The 17,998-nt window shown below is 39.7% G+C and overlaps 1 protein-coding gene across 1 annotated transcript in view; it reads right to left on the reverse strand.

The window, feature by feature from the left end:
* The window catches only part of GNAL (G protein subunit alpha L), a 182,329-nt gene extending 171,502 nt beyond the window's left edge, over positions 1 to 10,827 (reverse strand). The window contains exon 1 of the mRNA XM_030265954.4: positions 10,165 to 10,827. Coding sequence (XP_030121814.1) covers positions 10,165 to 10,630 — 466 coding nt within the window. The 5' untranslated portion in view covers positions 10,631 to 10,827. The remainder of the gene's footprint in view (positions 1 to 10,164) is intronic.
* Between the last annotated feature and the right edge of the window lie 7,171 nt (positions 10,828 to 17,998).

The raw sequence follows: 17,998 nt of genomic DNA on the forward strand, positions 1-17,998 counted from the left end.
CTTGAACACTTTGCATGAAGTAATAGTGTCATACTCATATTAAAATTCAAGCAACTTATGAGTTTAGAGCACAGAGACTATGAGGAAATGAAATAATGTCTTGGTTACATATAAAGTCAAAGTAGCCACTTTTGGACTTTAGTCTAATTATTCATAAACTGCTAAAGTCTGATCCACTGTCCAATTGCTTACCTCAAGCTGATTAGGCAGCTACCAATGCCAAAGTTTTTATCAGTTCAACTTCAGAGACAGAGAACTGTGCTGGGAATAAAGGACTGAACTCAAAAGATGCTACCTATTTATTTATGTGGGACTCAGTAATATCTTCAAACTATTCTTGTCTGACACAAGATTAAGAGAGATTAATCCAACATTTCTCTCCACACCATGTGAACAGCCAATTAATTCAAGTTTCTAATTATTCTTTTATCAGATTATCTAATTATCTTTTATCAGGGTATCAGTGTACAGAATACATATTAAAAAAAGCCCCCACCAACAACTGCAAATCAGCAGAAGTTCTTACTTTTAAGAGTAAGGGTAGAAACGGAAAAACAAAAAGAAAACTTTTGCTCCCGTACTCGTCCAGCCATATTCATCTCAAGAGAAACTACTGTCAGTAAGAAAAGGTTACATTTCAGTGGCAGTCAGTGCAGTAGGATGTACTGATGTTATGCTGCTTCAGCTTGAGAAGGTTATGTATTTGTTTTGCCCTGCACACAGTCTACATGCACTAGAACAGGAGGTGCTGCAGAACCCTGGCAGACTGTGACACTGCTCACACAACCAATGCACAGAAACTCAAAGAACTGTGGTATTAGGATGAATGGCCTCCTCCTAGAGCAAACAAGGTATTAACATGCACCTGCTCTTCAGCATTGTATAAGGAATCAGACCAAGTGTGGAACAACTGTTCATTCTGTTTCAGAGCATCAGAGCCCCTATCTGTTTTTACTGAAACAGCTGGACCAGCAGTGGTACACAAGGGAGCACAAGCAGTGGTACTTGTTGATAGCATGAAGCAGCATGAAAAGATGAAAAGATAGTCCCATCTTCCCTGCCCACCCTCCAAATACCCCTCCGCATATCTGAAAGGCTGTTTGACCTTTCACTGCATTGCTTTAGCTTTTCCTGACATGTCAGAAAGCATTAATTCAGTCTCTGGCAGATAGACCACATATCTGTGAATCTGCTTTAATTAGAAAAGAACTACAGCCAAATGGCAGTTGATAGGGAGTCGAGTGCTCTTCAGGTGATCCTTTCTGCATTAAATTATGAGCAACTTCAAGTATCAAAAAACGACTCCCTGCATTTCAACTTTTCCATGAAACAGTTTTTCTGCTACCTCTGGTAGTTCAAAGACACAGCTGACATACGTCTGGAGCCAGGATCAGTTTTTTGTTCTTTTCCCCCCACCTCTACTGAACAAATATTTTCATCTCTATACACAGAGTTAAGAAGTAGAAGGCCCTTGGAGTGAATATGTAGCCCCCCTAATATATTATTGTAGTTTCCCCATTTAAAAAAAACCCAAAATCTAAAATGAACAAGACAACAACTGTACTGTTTCAACAGTAACCAAGTTGGAAAGACACTGCTAAACAAACAAGCTCATGAACTCGGATGTCACCCTGAACAGAATTGGAAAACGTAAGGGAGCAGCAATAGAATTTGGAACAAGAATTATGCACTCAGAGTGCACAAGGAACTTCAAGGAAGAGGGACTGATATGGCTCCTGATCGGGAAGCAAGATGTCAGAAAGCATAACATCAAACTCAACTCTAGTGTTTCTCTATTGCTCTTCCACTAAGGCAAAACAAATGCTTTACAACACTGAAAAATCACAGAAAGAGTAAAAATATTTCCAAAATTAAGAAGAAAAATGTATTTCCAAGAGGAACAATACATGGCAGTTATTTAAATACAGCTTGTTACCCAGTCTTTCTCTAAGTGTCAAAAGCTTGTGCTCACCTTTAAGTGCTATTTCATCTGCAGGGACAGTCCAGATTAATATGAATTTGAAGTACAGCTCTGTTAAACAAAACAGAGCCATCAGAATTTGCATGACAGATGGGTGGTTTCTTGGTTGGTTGAGTATTTTTTTCCCCCTCACCCCATCCCAAGCATGAGAAAATACTCTAAAGAATTTGAGATTTCTGTTCTTCTTTCAAAATGTTAAATCAAAGAAGATCAAATACTCAATCAAAACCAGAATTATTGTCCTGTAGTTCCCATCTGTTTTCCTTCATGGAAATATTTACAAAGAATAAAAGCAAAACAGCTGAACAGCTACTCTCCTGTCTTCAGCCATGCTCACAAGTTAGTAGACCAAATAAATAAAAGGACACGTACCTGACTGACAATGTACTATGAGGTTCTTAAGGACAGCTGAAGCAGTAGAATGTCTCATACATATCAAGGAATTTTTACATTTATTCAGTTTTTAGTATTAGGCTATGAAATTACTAAAATAAATCAAAGCAGACACATTATGAGATGTAAATACCTTCCACAGCACCTTGCCACTTAGTCCTTTTGCCTATCTAAAAATTAGATTAAAAAAGACACACAAACCAAACCCTACCAAAACTTTAGAAAAAATCAAAAAAACCCCAAAACCTCCCTGAAACTCTTTAATTATATCTTTTCAGATTATGAAGTGGTTAATTCTGTCTATGTCCTTTACACAAATTATTATATTCTTCTGCATTTTAGGTTTATAGTTTATAAAATAACATAAAAATTAAATACATTTTTGCAACAGCTGACACGTTCAAAGTGCTTAATATCATGCTCCTATCTCTGTTAGACAGTGAATTAGACAAACACAAGAAGCTCAGAACAGGCAGAAGATAACACCATAAGTCTGTTTTGTAATTCAGATGACCAGTGAACCAAAGGATGAAGAAAAGTAATCTTGTTACAGAATGCATTACACTTGCCCTATGCTTATGAAGATTTAAGGCTGTGAGATATGCAGGACATAATCCAACCACATGCTCTAGAAGGTTGGTTTATCTCACCTGGACTCCTCAGAGCAATTTCCTCCATTTTACAAGAACTTCAGTGGCCATGTGTGCATGCACAGACAAACGTGTGCACCTCTAACTGAAAAAAAATATAATCCGGAATAGAAAATGATTCTACAATCAACACAAAAAAATCAATTCAATCATAAACCTGGAAAGAGTTCACTTAAGGGAAGTTCCCTTTCACTTAAGGGAAAAAACCAATTTGCTTTTGCTGTAGTTTCATCCTCCACACGTGAGGCATTTGGGAAAATAAAGATGAGTCTGAAGAAGGCACTGCTTAACACCATGAAGTGCCTTCTGCATTTGCTCCAAGATGCAGAATGATTAATTCCCCGTAGTTCAGAGAGTTGCAGCATAGCAGAGTTGGCAATGCCTCAGCAACATTCACAACAGTTTTCAATAAAAGATTAAGTTGCTCAATATAAATTACACTTGCACACAATACTAAGAATCTGTGTTCACCCACACTTTTGGCAGGTTAACACAGCCTTCATTCTTCAGAATGGAAAAATACAGCTCTTCCTTATCCATTTTAATCTATAGATGACAAATTAAACACGGAGTATATTATGTGTATCAAAAAATATAGATTTTCAAATTAAGAAGGAGAGGCTGGGGGTGAGGAAATAATACCCAGAGAGAATGAGGACTCAATTTATTGTTGCATTTTCATTACAGATGTTTTTCAGCCTGCTACTAATCTCCATTGCATGCACTAACCCAAATCACAGAAGGAATGGTCTCATTTTCTGAAGACCAACTAGATAATTTGCTTGAATTGACTACTGAGAAGAACTTTCTTTTTGTCCTTTAAAGGAATGAAGTCCTCTTAAAAGAAACTGTTAAAAATGTATTGTGTATCATAGAAAAAGTGCAAAACTTGTCTATTTTATTTCTTTTTATTTTGAATACTTGGGAAAAAAAAAACCTTCTACTTTTAAATAGCTTTAAGCTGAAAAATGTATGTTGTTCCCACAGGATGCACAGGATGTAAATTCTTTAAGATAAAGATAATAGCATAAAATTTATAATTCTACCTGGAGCTGACTTACTACAGTAATGGTATTTTCAAAAGGATGAATTTATTATTCTTGAAACCTTTCATTACCTTAAACATAAGTGGAATTTATAATTCTTCAGATTTAAGTTTAGAAACAAACAAACATAAAATACCAGTATCTGAGGACTCAATTTAAGTTTTACTTCAAAGAGATCTTATCAGCTAAGATGTTTCACTACAGGTGATTGATGTTGCGTCTTATGTTACAGACATTAATTGGCAGCTTTTTTCTTGGATTTTTTGATCTTCTGTACAAGAACATAGAAAAAGAAAAGAAGAAATCCTTTCTTAAGGAGTTTTTACCTATTCTGGTCAACACAACAGCACACTTTTCTTTCCTTGTACAGCTTATTCCACAAGTTATTAAACTTTAATTTAATATTCATATGCAGAGAAATCACAAGACACAGAAGTTTCAAACATACATTCATACAGTGCTACAGGGACAATACAAAATATACTAGTCAGTGTATTTAACATGCTCATCCACTCTTGGAAAAAGCATAAATATGACATGCACAGGACAGATACAAGGCTGCATTTTCTCCAGATCCTGCATAAGATTCATAAGATTCTATCCCTTTTACATGAGAATAAGCAATACCTCTGTTATCTTATTTATTTTCTCTACTGCAAGTCAAAAATCCAGAGAGAAGAACCATTTCAACATCACTCAGCCAAGGCAAAATGTTTCTAGAAAATTGTAACTATCAAAAAAGTTACATTTGGTAAGCAGAAGGCAGCCCAGGTTTCGGCCACAGTTTGGACAGATTGCTGGATTAACAAAAAAAACCCCAAAAAAACCCAAAAAACCCGACAAAAAAAACCCCAAACTTTTAAAAATTAAATTCAACTTTACAAGCTCAAATGGAACCTGACTCGAAAAAGTAAGCCACAACTGTACAAAAGCCTCCCACCATTAAGTATTTCCCCAAATTTGTAATCGCACTGTGTCAAAAACCATAAAACAGTAGAAAAAGAAATTGGATGAGTGGGTTGGGCAGCAAAAAGGAATGAACGTATTAACAATGTTTCAAATTCTATTTATTCTAAACTGTTGGGGCAGGGGGAAAGGGAAAGCAAATATTCAAATCTAGGCATCTGACATACTCTTCAAAATTTCAGCAGTCAAAAAGTTACAGTGGTAATGCAACGTTAACATGATGTAATATACCTGCAAAGTTTGCTTAATTAAGACACTGCATTCCAAGAACCATTCATGGAATACACACTGATACACAAAACTTTCCTAATAACCAAAAGTTCTAGTTAACAGCTGAAGAACCCACCCTGCCACAGCACTTAAAGCCTCCCAGTATTACTACACTTAACACAGAGAAAAATGATTTAGTTGTTTTTTTTCTTAAATATCAAGTGATTCAAGCTACGCAAAATCAATCAAAGAATGGAAATAAGTTAAAACACCTAAATATGGGCTAAATCTAATTAGCTTTTAAATTTACAGATAAAGAAAAACTAAGTATTGTAAGTCAGGGGTTGTTTTCAGTACACTTAAAACTCCCCCAAAGTTAAGCACTGATCCCAAATGTCCTGATGACTTCTGCCTACTGGTTTCCTCCTATGCAAGGAGTGAATAGTTACAACAAAAGCAAAAGAGCTTTTGAAAAGACATTGCAAATTATGCAAAGTATTAGGGATTATAAAATGCTTTTGCATTATTACATTCATCAGTATTTGCAGCCCAGGATTTCAAAGTCCTGAAGATCTCTGTTCCTAACAGTTATCTGTGCATTATCTCCATATTAGAAGTAGCTGGCTGTATGGATCCTAAATACTCTGAGCTCCCTTACAGACCAGGGAGGGAGTCCTCTCTGGTGGTAACAGAAAAACACCTCAAGCATCCAACCTTATGCAGACACAAGGAAAGTATCACCACATCGAGCTAAACTATATCCAGGTATTTATTAAAAAGCATGAGTTGACACCATATAAAAGTTAAAATTATTTTCAAAATAAAATTCATTAGGTTTAAGATTTAAAATTGGCTTGAGGATGTATGATGAACTTCAGCATTTGTGATGCAGAACATGTACGAGACCGCAATTTCAATCTAAAAGCCACTGTCAGAGCAGAAACTCTCTTTGCACAAAAAGTTCATTTCCAACAACAGTCATTAGTGCATAGTTAAGAAAAGAAAAAACCCATTACTCTAGTTATACAACTCTGAGCTTTCTGGGATCTCCTGTGTAGGAGTTTCCCAAGCTTGACAAGGCACCTTTGTGCTTGATTTCCATCAATTCAGAGGAACGACAGGGTTTTTTTGTATGTTTTCTATACTTTTGTACATGAACATCACCAAACATATCTAAATTTCACTATCAAGTCAGTACTTAAATATGATGTAAATAGTTCCAGTACCTTTCAAGTGAAGAAAATCACTATCTCTCTTTCCCCTCCCTTAATTTCTCTATCATTACTTTCAGTTTCTGTGGAACAGAAAAGCTTTTACTCAGAACAGGTTCAGTTTCAATTTAGCAGGTAAGTGTAAAAGAATGTGTTCTACTTGAGAAAGTCATCCAAAGTTAGGACAGCAATCAGGAGTTAGGGTAAATGGGAAAAATACGAGTCAGAGGTTAGAAGACAACAGCTATCTAGGAAAAAAAATTAAATTTATAGCTTACTTCAACATTACATAAGCCTTAATTATACCACAATAGATAACACTCTGTTTAAAGCCAGTTCCCCTTCATCTCACTTACTCACAAAATAGTTTAAAATATGAGACTGCAAATGAGAATGTAAATTGCTCCTATAAAGTGATTTGTAATGTTTCTACAATTTCTAGGAAATCAGGAGCTGAAACAATCTTGCAGAAGAGGGTGACTGCAATTCTGTGGAAAAAAAGTCCAAACAGAAAACAAAACTAAAAACTCCGATCAAGCCCTGCAAATATGTTCAATAAATAAAATGCTTAAAAAAACCCCACCACCTCATCTCAGGGTTAGCAAAAGCATCCTAAGAATTCTGCACAGACGAACACTTCACTTATAAAAAGAAAAGGAAATAAACCCCCCTGCAAATAATACAGCACCCAAGAATAAATTTGATAATCAATCAATTTATTGTATTTTTAAAGTGGATGTTAAGCAAGAAACAGACATCTGTAGTGGAAAGCCAGTTTCCATTTTATGTGGGTTCTTCTTTCAGAAGAAGAAAAACGAATTGACCCAAACTATGTCTGCTTCTACTCCAGTGCACCAGTAAAGCCTCAGCATCACAGCAACAGCCACCTGATACTTAAACACTTATTTATGTGGGAGGTGCAGACTAAGAGCTGATCCCGAGCACCTACTGCACGCCCTCCCTTTCACAATCACTGGTTATGACAAAACCCATTAAGTGCTTCCGAAGGGGAGAGTGTCAAAACATCACGTGCACCACGAGACATTAATTTGGAATAAGCTGTGACAGGCAAGAACAGGCTGAGAGATATTTACCAACATAAACTATGAAAAGCCTTTGAGACTTCATAACATCATGGTAACTGATATGCACAGCTCATCACAAAACTGATTGTTTTCATTTGACATAATAAAAGAGTAAGTGTGTTTTTAAGGAAAGGTCTTTTTCAAACTTATAAGCTTCTCTTCTAATGTACTACTTATTTAGACTCTAAGGATTCTTAGTGTCCTTACATTAGTGCATTTATTTGCATACCCTTTTGATATCTAATAGTAGCTCCTTAAAATATACACTGTATTTTTCTAAAATTTCAATAATATCATCTAAACTTGCCCCAGATAATGTACGACATATACAAGGACAAGCCAAAATGAGGCTATTATTTACAAACTTGTGTTTAAAAAAAGAAACACAAAGCCCACGCCAATGCTGTTGCTCAACTTTGTTTGTTCTGTGATAGTGCTCTGCTGTCACTGCATTCACCATTTCGCCTCTGCTGTGCATTTCCTCCATGTTGATGTTCAAAAATATTCCTCCTCTCTCTAGCAAAGGTACGCTTTTCAGGTTCACTCTGCCAGGAGGACCTTAGGGGCAGGGATCCAGTTATTTACAATTGAAATGCTATAAAATATCAAACTGGTAATATTCTTTACCCCTTCTCTGACAAATAAATCCTTCCCCATTCTAAATAATTTCCTCTTATCTACAGCAGCATTTCCATTACTTTCAAAAACAATATAGAGCACCTGCAGCTCTCCCTACATCCAAACGAAACATTTAAGTCAGGCCCTGATCTGCAAGGCCTGAAACAATAATCCAACATTTCCTCCCAGCAATACAGAGATCAAGAGAATCTTTTTTTATTATTACATGGATTTTAAACAAAATGGAACATAGGGAGTCCTAGGAGTGTTGAATTTCTTTTACGGTGCCAAAGGTCAGAGATGATTTATTTTTCAAATGGCATTGTTTCTGAACAGGTGTTTACTGCTCTGGTTTACTATGACAACCACCCATGTTATAGACTACACACAGTATCTATTTGTTAGAATTCTTTTGTTCAATGACAATGCTCCCTAGAGGAAGGCCACCAAATGGGATCTCTGCCTTCTTGCAGCCATACTAGTCAAAACACATGTTCAAATGCTTCAGGAGGAAAAACCATAACCATTTTTAATATTTCTTTTAAAAAAGGCATATTGAAGAGTTAATTACTGCAACAGTTCAAGAATCAGAAGAGACATTTTACCACTACTGCTACTAATAATTCCATAGAATAGGAATTACGTCTTCTTCCTCCTTCCTTTATACAGGCTGCACTAGTATCCTACAAGCTGGTATTTTATGGGTAATAATAAAGTCAATTATTTGTTTTTTGGAAATCGAACACTACAGTTCTAACATACCTTTTGTGCACTGCTGTATTTCATATTTTCTCCTCCTCTTACCCACCAACAGGAATGAAGGAATCCAGTAAAACAGAAACAGAGTTTTATAAAGAAGGATGTAAAGACTACTCCAAATGTGGAATGCACTTAGATAAGCACCAAGACTCTGTACCACGCAACTTTACAAGAACAGGCAAAGAAGCTAATGCAAAAGCAAATCAGTATTTTCATGCTAACAGAAAACAGATATTTATGACCACAGCTAAGAAGCCCTCTGCTCAGACCATAAAAAAAAGGCCTGCAGTATGACTGTTCTGTTTCCTGCAGGAAATGAGATACTTGTATTAGATACCCCTGTGGTTTTCATACTGTAAATGTATCAGCTGGTACAAATCCTCCGGAGAGGACTATTAACTAATGCTTAGAAAGAGCAGTGGCAACAGCAGACCGCACGTAGCACCTCAGAGAAGAGGGGACAAAAGCTGGCAAGTCGTCCCTAAAAAATCTGAGAGCCTACGGCTGAAGAACACATCTTGTAGTAGAGGCGATGTCAGAGGAATGTACATATCTACACCCTCTTATTTCCCCTTACTCCGCTCACTGCTTCTTTAAATAAGGAGCCTATTGCTCATCACCACTCCTCTCATTTAGGAGCCTCAAGCCGCTCCTCATTAAACCAACCCTGGTTACACAGGAGGACCATCCACAGGCTACACACATCTCATGCATACATGGCCATTTTTCCTCCTTTCTACCGTGATTAAAAAAAAAAAAAAAAAAAAAAAGGCTATTTTTTTTTTTTTCCGTTAATGTTTCCGAGTTGCGAGGGCGCCGACGAAATTCCCGCCGCGGGCGATGGGGCAGCCCCAGCCCGGGCAGGGCTCCTCCACCCGGGAAGACCCCGCTGCTCCCCCATCCGCATCGCTCCCGCCCGCCCGCCTGGGTGGAGCCGCTCGCCCTCGCCCGACAAGCGCCGATCGTGTTCTCCATTGCAAAACCACTGCCAGGGCCAGAAGCGGGGAGGAGAGACCAGGGGGAGGAGGAAGGTGTAAACCTGTCTTGGGGAAGAGCCCGGGGACGAACACGGCCGGGGGGCGGGAGGGCAGGGCCAGGGGGGCCAGCGGGGAGACAAAGGAGGGATGGAGGGTGACAAGGAAAACAGGGGAAGCCGGGGAGGGGGCGCTGCCGGGGAGTCCCGCGGGGCACCTGCCCGCCCCGGCACACCCCCGCACAGACAGACAGACACACACACACACGTACCGAGCAGCAGCAGGCGGTGCGTCTGCTTGTACTCCCTCTTCTGCTCCTTGAGCGCCCGGTCGATGCTCTTACTGACTTTCCTCGCCTCCTTCTCCGCCTCCCGCTCCTCCAGGCGCAGCTTCTCCCAGGTCCTCTGGAGCGCCGGCGGCTGGTGCAGCGCCTGCTGCCGCGCCGCCTTCCCTCCGCCGCCAAGGCCGGGGCCGCCGGCCTTGGGCAGCGCCGGCTGCCGCTCGGGGGCCGCCCCATTGCCGCCGCCGCCGTTCTGCAGCAGCAGCAGCGGCGGCCCGTCCGTCTCCCCGCCGGGCTTACCGCCGGGCCGGAGCGGGACGCCGAGAGGCTGCGGCTGCGGGGCGGCGTGAGGCTCCGCCGGCGCTTCGGGCTCCGAGGCGGCGCCGGCGCTGGAGATGGAGCCGCCGCCGCCGGCGTCGCCGAAGAGCCGCGGGCGCAGGCTGTAGCAGAGCCCCATGGCTCGGTGCCCCCGCCGGGGACGGGCTGTGGCGCGGCGGCGCTGGCCTCAGCGCTTCCCGCCGGCCGGGCAGGCGGCGGCGGGCGGGGAAGGGGCGCCGCGGAGCCCCTCACGGCCCCGCTGGGCCATGTTGCATCTTCCTCCCGGCTGTGGCGGCGGCTCCTCGGCGCCGATCACCTGACACCGACCGAGCTGCCACCGCCGGGTCCACGTTACCGTAAATACCCCAGCGCCAGCCCACCGCGCAGCACCGCCGGGGGAAGGGCGGGGGCGCCGCGCCGGCACACAGGCGCACACGGAGCGCAGCCCTCCGCCCGAGGGGCCGGGGTCTTCCGGAACTCCCGCTCCACGCCCTGCCCGGGAGACCCTCGCCCCCCACGCCACCCGCCCTCCTTTGCTTCCTCTCCCACTCCTTGCTTCCTCCCTGCCTGCAAGGGCCGCCGTGCCGCCTGTGCGAGCCCCGAGAGCTGCACACACCCCCTACCCCTCCAGGGCTATGCCCCTGACAGACAACGTCTCCCCCGGCATCCCAGGGGGAGAAGCCGAGGCGGAGGCCTCTCACTGAGAGGGACCCCGCACGGTGACAGCGGCCCCGGAGAGGCCGAGGCAGCCCCCGCCAGCCTGGCATCCTCACAGCTACAACACGGCTCTGAGCCCTGAGCGCACACATGCGGCTCCTCGCCCACGCGCTGACTAAGGATGCCGTGGGAGGAAGGCTTTGGGTGCGACGGTAGGAGAAAATAATAGGCAATGTTGGGGTTTGTTCGCTGTCTCAGTCAGTGCTGGTAGCAGTAGTACTCCAGCAGCGTGCTGCTGTGGGCTGTGGAGGAAAGGCTGGTGCTAGAAAGCCAGTTCCAAGGTGGTGGCAGGCCTCCTCAAGAGAAGACCTGAAAAAATTCAAGTTACTCGGAATGTATCTCAAATAGGCTCTCCTTCTGCCTCGTGCATCTCCATGTTCTTCATAATCTCAGCAGTCCTTTTTCAGGGGTATGTGGCTAGTGGATTAAACTGGGTCTGAATCTTAAAGCAGAGGTCATGTCATGTGTTCATTATTATGACTGATGTGTACCTTAGCATAATTTAGAGACTCTAACTTCAGTAACCTTGATTGTGCTCATGAACGTCTTTATTCATGCAGCATCTTTTTGGATTCTGTAATGACCTGTTGTGTTAAGTCATTGGTTTTGTCTCCTATTTTTGCAGTGACCAATATTCTGTTAATCGATGCTACTGTTTATATAATGTGGTATGAAGAAATGGAGGGAGGTAAAATTCCCATACTTCTTACAATTAATGAATTAGAGCAAATTTGGCACAGTTTTTCATTTCTGGATATGGGAAACAGAATTGGTTTAATGACAGATCTATTTGCGTCAAATGGTTTAACAAACATCCTATAAAATACATACTTACCAAGCAGTGAGTTGTGTGTTAACATTGACTGGAACAAATAATCTCCAACACCCTACACAGGTATAAAATAAATAGATTCCTTTTAACTGAAAATATCAACTGTCTATGATTTCACCACACAAATGAGATTTTGCCACTGAAAATACTAGAACGATCCAGCATATTCTAGATGTTGTTCTCTTATACCCTCCAAAATGCTCACCAACTATTTAGATGCTTTAGCTCCAAGAAACCACCCCATAGCTTTTACTTCTATTTTATGTTTTAATACCTGACCCTGCAGTGTCCTGGTTGCAATCTTCTTGCAAAACATGTAAGCAGTTACATCACAGCAGAGGATATTTCACCACTTTTGCAGAACTGCTCTGCCTTGGCTCAAAATCTTTATGAACTGTAAGGATACAATATTTCTTAGGTTGGGAGTGAAAGATTTCAGCTTTTGGCTGAAAACAAACAGGAATTTGGATAAGAGGAATCTAAATGGACTGGGTAGCCAGGTTTCCGGGATTAGTAGCTGTATACTTTTTGGTGTAATTGGATCACATTGGAGAATTTGCTACTCATCCAGCAATATAATGAAACCATTAAAAAACCCCAACAACAAGCAAAAGCCAAAGTAATGGTGAAAGGGATTTAATATTAGGGATTTAATATTTGAGGTCCAAATGTTGATGGACGCACTTAGTTTTGTGAAGGTGTTCCTTAGCGCTTGATGCATATAACAGCATTTGCAGAACCGTGAACTGCTTTCCAAATAGTAGAAGAAATGCCATAACCTGGCCAAATGAGTTCAGATCAGGTAGAATTTCTCCTGCTAAAGTGCTCTTGGGCATGTTCAGTGTGTAGTCAGTGAGTAACAGGGAAGGTGAATGATACATTCACAATTAGAGAAGAGACCTGGCAGAAAAAAATGGTACTGTAAAATCACATGCTTTGTAAGTAATTTTGAAATAGCAGCCCAACAACTATGTATAGTTAGGATCCTTAAAAGAACTGACTGCTCTGCCAATCGCTGAAATCAATGCTTTACCTTATAAAGTGTCACATGAAGTATGTTCACTGAAAGATCCTTCAGTGACCTATAAGAGCCAACTGTATCTTGAGAAAGAAGTCTTCCAGAATTCTTTTCTTATAACTTCTAATAAAGAACAATAAGCAGCCTGTCTTCTCTCTTCCCCAGAGGAATAGTGGTCATCACTACTTCCAGATTACCATGGACTGAGATTTTCAAGAATTTAAAGTGAAAAAGTCAGTATGTTGCAGTTTTCTGATCTGAATACCCTTTGAAGAATCTTTTATGGAATTTTTGGAGGTTAGTCACCCAAACAAGGACTTAATGTCTGGCTCAGCTTTTCAGTGGCACTAATTAGCCACAAGTCTCATTGTGTTAACTGAAATTAGAATCATAGGATCATAGAACAGCCCAGGACTGTTCTCTGGGGAAGGGATCATCAGAATTTCATCTGGTCTGACCTTTCATGGGAAAGGCAGCCTAGATGAGATTGTCTAGCTGCATCTTGAAAACCTCCAGCAATGGGGACTCTACCATGCCCCTGGCAAGGTTGTTCTAGTGAATGGTTGCTCCTGCTGTGAAAAATTCTTTCTTGCATTGTAATTAAACATTTCCTGGTGCAACTTGCACTCATGACCTCTTGTCTTCTCCACATAGCTTCTTATGACATTCCTCTTTTGTCTTTGTGACTACCCTTTAAATACAGGGGTACTGTGATAAGGTTTGTCTTGAGCGTTCTCTTTTCCAAGGAGAAAAGAAAGTCAGTCTTGAACCTTCTCCACAAAGAAAAGATCTTACTCTCAATCTGCTCACGGGGTAGGTTCTGCAGCCCTTGGATTATCTTTTTGGCCTTTCTTGGAACTTTCTTCACTCCATCCACTTTTTTTTTTAAGTTGTGGGGATGGTTAATAAATAAATACCTTTGGTTATGAACTTCCGGTTCATAACTTTAAAATTTAAACTGTTTCTTCTTTTTTTTTGCTTTCAATGTATAGTTCTGCCAAGAAATAACGAATTAGAGGTGGTATCTAGTCATATAGGTATGTCCATGAGATGGCTTTATTTACTCCAAGGAGTAATACAAGTCTATAAGCAAATCTATAAATATTATTCTTAAGAAGATGTATCTTTACTGTTTCTTAAGAAGAAGTGCAAGTTATGCATTTCTTAAACTCTCATATGAAAATGATTTTTGTCCTTTTCCTAGTTTTATAATCATTTTGATTTAACAATATTTATTGATATGATATAACTTTTTGGGATTTTATACAATGTTCTAAGTTTTAACCAAGAAATGAGTGCTTATCATCAAACCAAAACAAATATAGTACATGCAGTTGCCTTGAAAATATAACTGTGCAGTAATTGAAAAGATTCCAGCTAAATGAATCTGTAAGAATTTTGATAAGGCAAGAGTCTTAAAGGCAAGGAGAATCTGTTCTGGGGCTGGAGATTTGTTTATGTTCTTTTTCCTCTGATAATGAGTTTACCCATATTCTGACTACTGTTTTGCATTATTGTTTTTCTGCATCTTAGTCTGAATACTGCTATGAATTCAGAAACTAAAAATTCAGAACCTGCAGTAGGATATTGTTTCTAAATGGTTTTGACATATTTTCCTTGAGATTGTTCAGAGCCTCAGTGATGATTAGTGAAAAATGCTGCAAGACTTCTGGGTTTATTAAAGATGAAAGCAATGTGCTAGAAGGAAAAAAAAAGTAGGAGGTCATGTGCGATGACAACCACTAGATATTTGCAAAACTCCTGTTGAGATCAATTTTCCTCATGGATAAAGTGTCTAGGATTTACCCAGCTGCCATAAGATAATGAATATCTCTTATCTTCTTTGATATAAACTTGTCAAAAATCTACTTGCTTCTTGTGGAATAAGTACTATTATCCTTTTCCTTTGCTGCCCTACTGTATCATTGCAAGGTGTACAGCAAGAGAAAAATACTCCTCCTTGATATGTGCTTTTCTCTCTAAAGGCTGGAACCTATGCTGCTGATAGACAACTTGCTAGTAAGCACAGCTACAATAACAAATCTCTATGTGAAATGTCCAGAGATTAGATGAGTCTCCTGATCTCCTCCCAGCCTCCATTTGTCCAAAGACAGAAGACCACTGAAAAGACAGAAAACTGCGTATTTTCCCTTGGTCTTCTTCACAGGACATTGCAGGATTTATAACTTATCCATCCTACACACAGAGACACACAGAGACACAAATACAAACTCTCTCACCAATCCCCCCTCCCCACTCTGTTTTCACAAAATTTTAACCTTCACCACAAATTTTGCATACTACTTTTACTGGTTGCTTGAAGATTTTAAAGGGGGAAAATAAGCTTTATAGTGGGAATTCAGCTACAACTGTAATAGTTGTAGAGCAAAAGTGATTCAAACCTAATTTTATCAAATCATCTCTCACTCATCACCATGGTATTTTTTGCACCTTGTCATATCTGAGCATGATAGCAGTAAAACCATCTACCACTTCTTTTTGGAAAGCTCCTTCCATGTAAATACTGTAAACAATTTAGCAGCTCTTAAAGCATCCTCCCTAAAATATCCTGCTGAAAAAACTGAGATAAGCATATTAACAGTCAGGCCATTAGTGACACCAGTAGTAAAGTTGCCGGGTATCTCCCATTATTAGACATTATTTTTCCTTGCTTAAAACTGTACAAAAATGGGATTTTAGCTAAATTGCAGCACCTGCTGAAATCTGTCTCTGGATGAATATTTTTGTTTGGTTTACCTTCCAAAATACCTTACAAAGAGTTTAATGAGAAAAATACTGTTGCAATGTAAAAACATCTTACTGGGTTTCAGAAGGGCCAACAGATTATAATTCTTGTATCAATCATGGTAGATATTTTTGCTTTAAGAGAAGTGATTACCAGGATATAGAAGACATTTTAAGCAATGTCGGAGTAGACAAGCTTAAGGGAATTTACTGCAAGTACCAAAATAAGATAAAGTAGGTCAGCTTGCTGGAAAACTAGGTTCTGAGCAAATGAAGTAAGAAAACAGTTTGAAAGAGATTTATAATGCAAATTGTCAGATAAAGTAATTTTCTGTGGTACTGCATAAAGCAGGGAAGGAAAGAGTGATAGGAAAAGAAATAAAATTGAAGTTTTTGTATACCTAGCAGTGTTAACAGATAGCAAGATAGCATAATGCTCCGTTGTGGAGGCATAACTATTGCTGTCTCTTTGGCATTTAGTTTGCTGCTACTTCTAAAGGAATTTGAATAATAAACTTACAAGGCTCCTAATGATCTCTTTAAAATATCTTTGTAGAGATTTCTTTAAAAACTGCTGGCCCATGGTATCAGGATCAAATCAGGGATTTATAATATTTTTTGAGCTCTGAACTGGGATTTTTGCTTTGATAAAATCTGATAGAATCGAAATAAATTGTGACACTTTTAAAATGTGTCTTGCACAATCTGAAATACAGAGCAAAAAGCCATCGCAGCTTGTTTTTACAGTGAGGAACAGTCCTACTTGCTACAAACCTGATCTAGGCAGAGGGAAAGGACATGGCTTCGGGAACACTTCTATTAAAAGATCCTGTTCCTATTTTGCATGTGAATAATGTATGTATCAATCACATACTGAATTTCTTTTAAGTCAGGGAAGCATGCTTTATCTGTGCAACCTCAATTCGTTTTCATATAAATATTCATTGTGATGCAGTCTTCAACTTCACACAAACAACTTCCCCAGACTAAGCTGTTTGTTTTGGGGACTCTCTGTTCTTGATGTGAACAGCCAGCAGATCTGTAAAAAAAGTCTTAGCAAGCAATAGGGACTCCTAGAACCTTCTGAATAACTGGGAAATGTGTTTTATTTTAGAAGATCCTTTTAGATTATTGCTTAAACGCAAAAACTAAATTAAGGCTAGAGAACAGAAAACAGATGAACTGAGGCCCATACATAGGACATCATACAAACTTTAACTTTCATTTTAATAGTAAGCAAATTATTCTTTCCATTTCAACTGAGAATCCATGTAAAAAATATACTGAATAATAAAATAATGAAAAAGTGCTGTTTGGAAGGGAACTCTGGGTATTGTAGTTCAAATGTGAATTTTGGAAGCTAATACAAAGAGAGGACAACAATATAAGCAGGAATTGATTACAAAATTTGGCTCATAAAATAATTATTTTCTGCAGTGCATTTTTTGGTGAAAATTGGCAGAATTGTTAAAATCAGAATACTCAATCAAAAAATTAAATTAGGCTACATGAGGATTGACAGTTCCTTCCAAGACTAGCCACTTAACAGGACTGAAATAGCTTACACTAGGGAAAGCAATGAAAATAGGAAAGAATTAATCAGTGCTTATTGTAGAAATCAAAGAGAAAAAACAGGAAAGAGTATTAAATTAAGAGCAGACTTTATAAAAATATGTTGATATGATGTTTAGGTTAAAGATATTGAAGTAGTTTTAAGAGAGGATGAGAAAAATCTTCTTGGATTTTTATGACTAGTGAAATTAATTGTTATTTCTTTTTACTGAGAAATCCATTCGAAGGTGGAAACCCCAGAGCAATTTTTATAATTATAACAGTGATTTCTTAGTCCGGTGTTTTCTAGATCCCCAGGACTAATTTTATTTAATTAACACGGAAGAAACTTTCCCATTCCTTTCTTTCCTTGTCTTACTCTTATTCATTTTTTGATTCATTATCAAGAAAATAAATTTGAAACCTGAATTCTTAGCAGCCTTCCCACATTTCTCAAGACTGACACAGCAGAGAAGTTTAAATACGTTAAGATTTCTCTTTGCTAGGGCAAAGCTATCCCTTTCAAGCAGCTTCATGCTAATCCCAAAATCTAGAGTGACACAAGGTTTCCTCTCCTCAAAAAATGTAAACAGAGAGGATCATCTGCTTTCTTCATCTTGTGCTTTTCTCTCCGTTTAGCCTTC

Source organism: Taeniopygia guttata, chromosome 2 (assembly GCF_048771995.1).
Source record: "Taeniopygia guttata chromosome 2, bTaeGut7.mat, whole genome shotgun sequence".
Lineage (NCBI taxonomy): Eukaryota > Metazoa > Chordata > Aves > Passeriformes > Estrildidae > Taeniopygia > Taeniopygia guttata.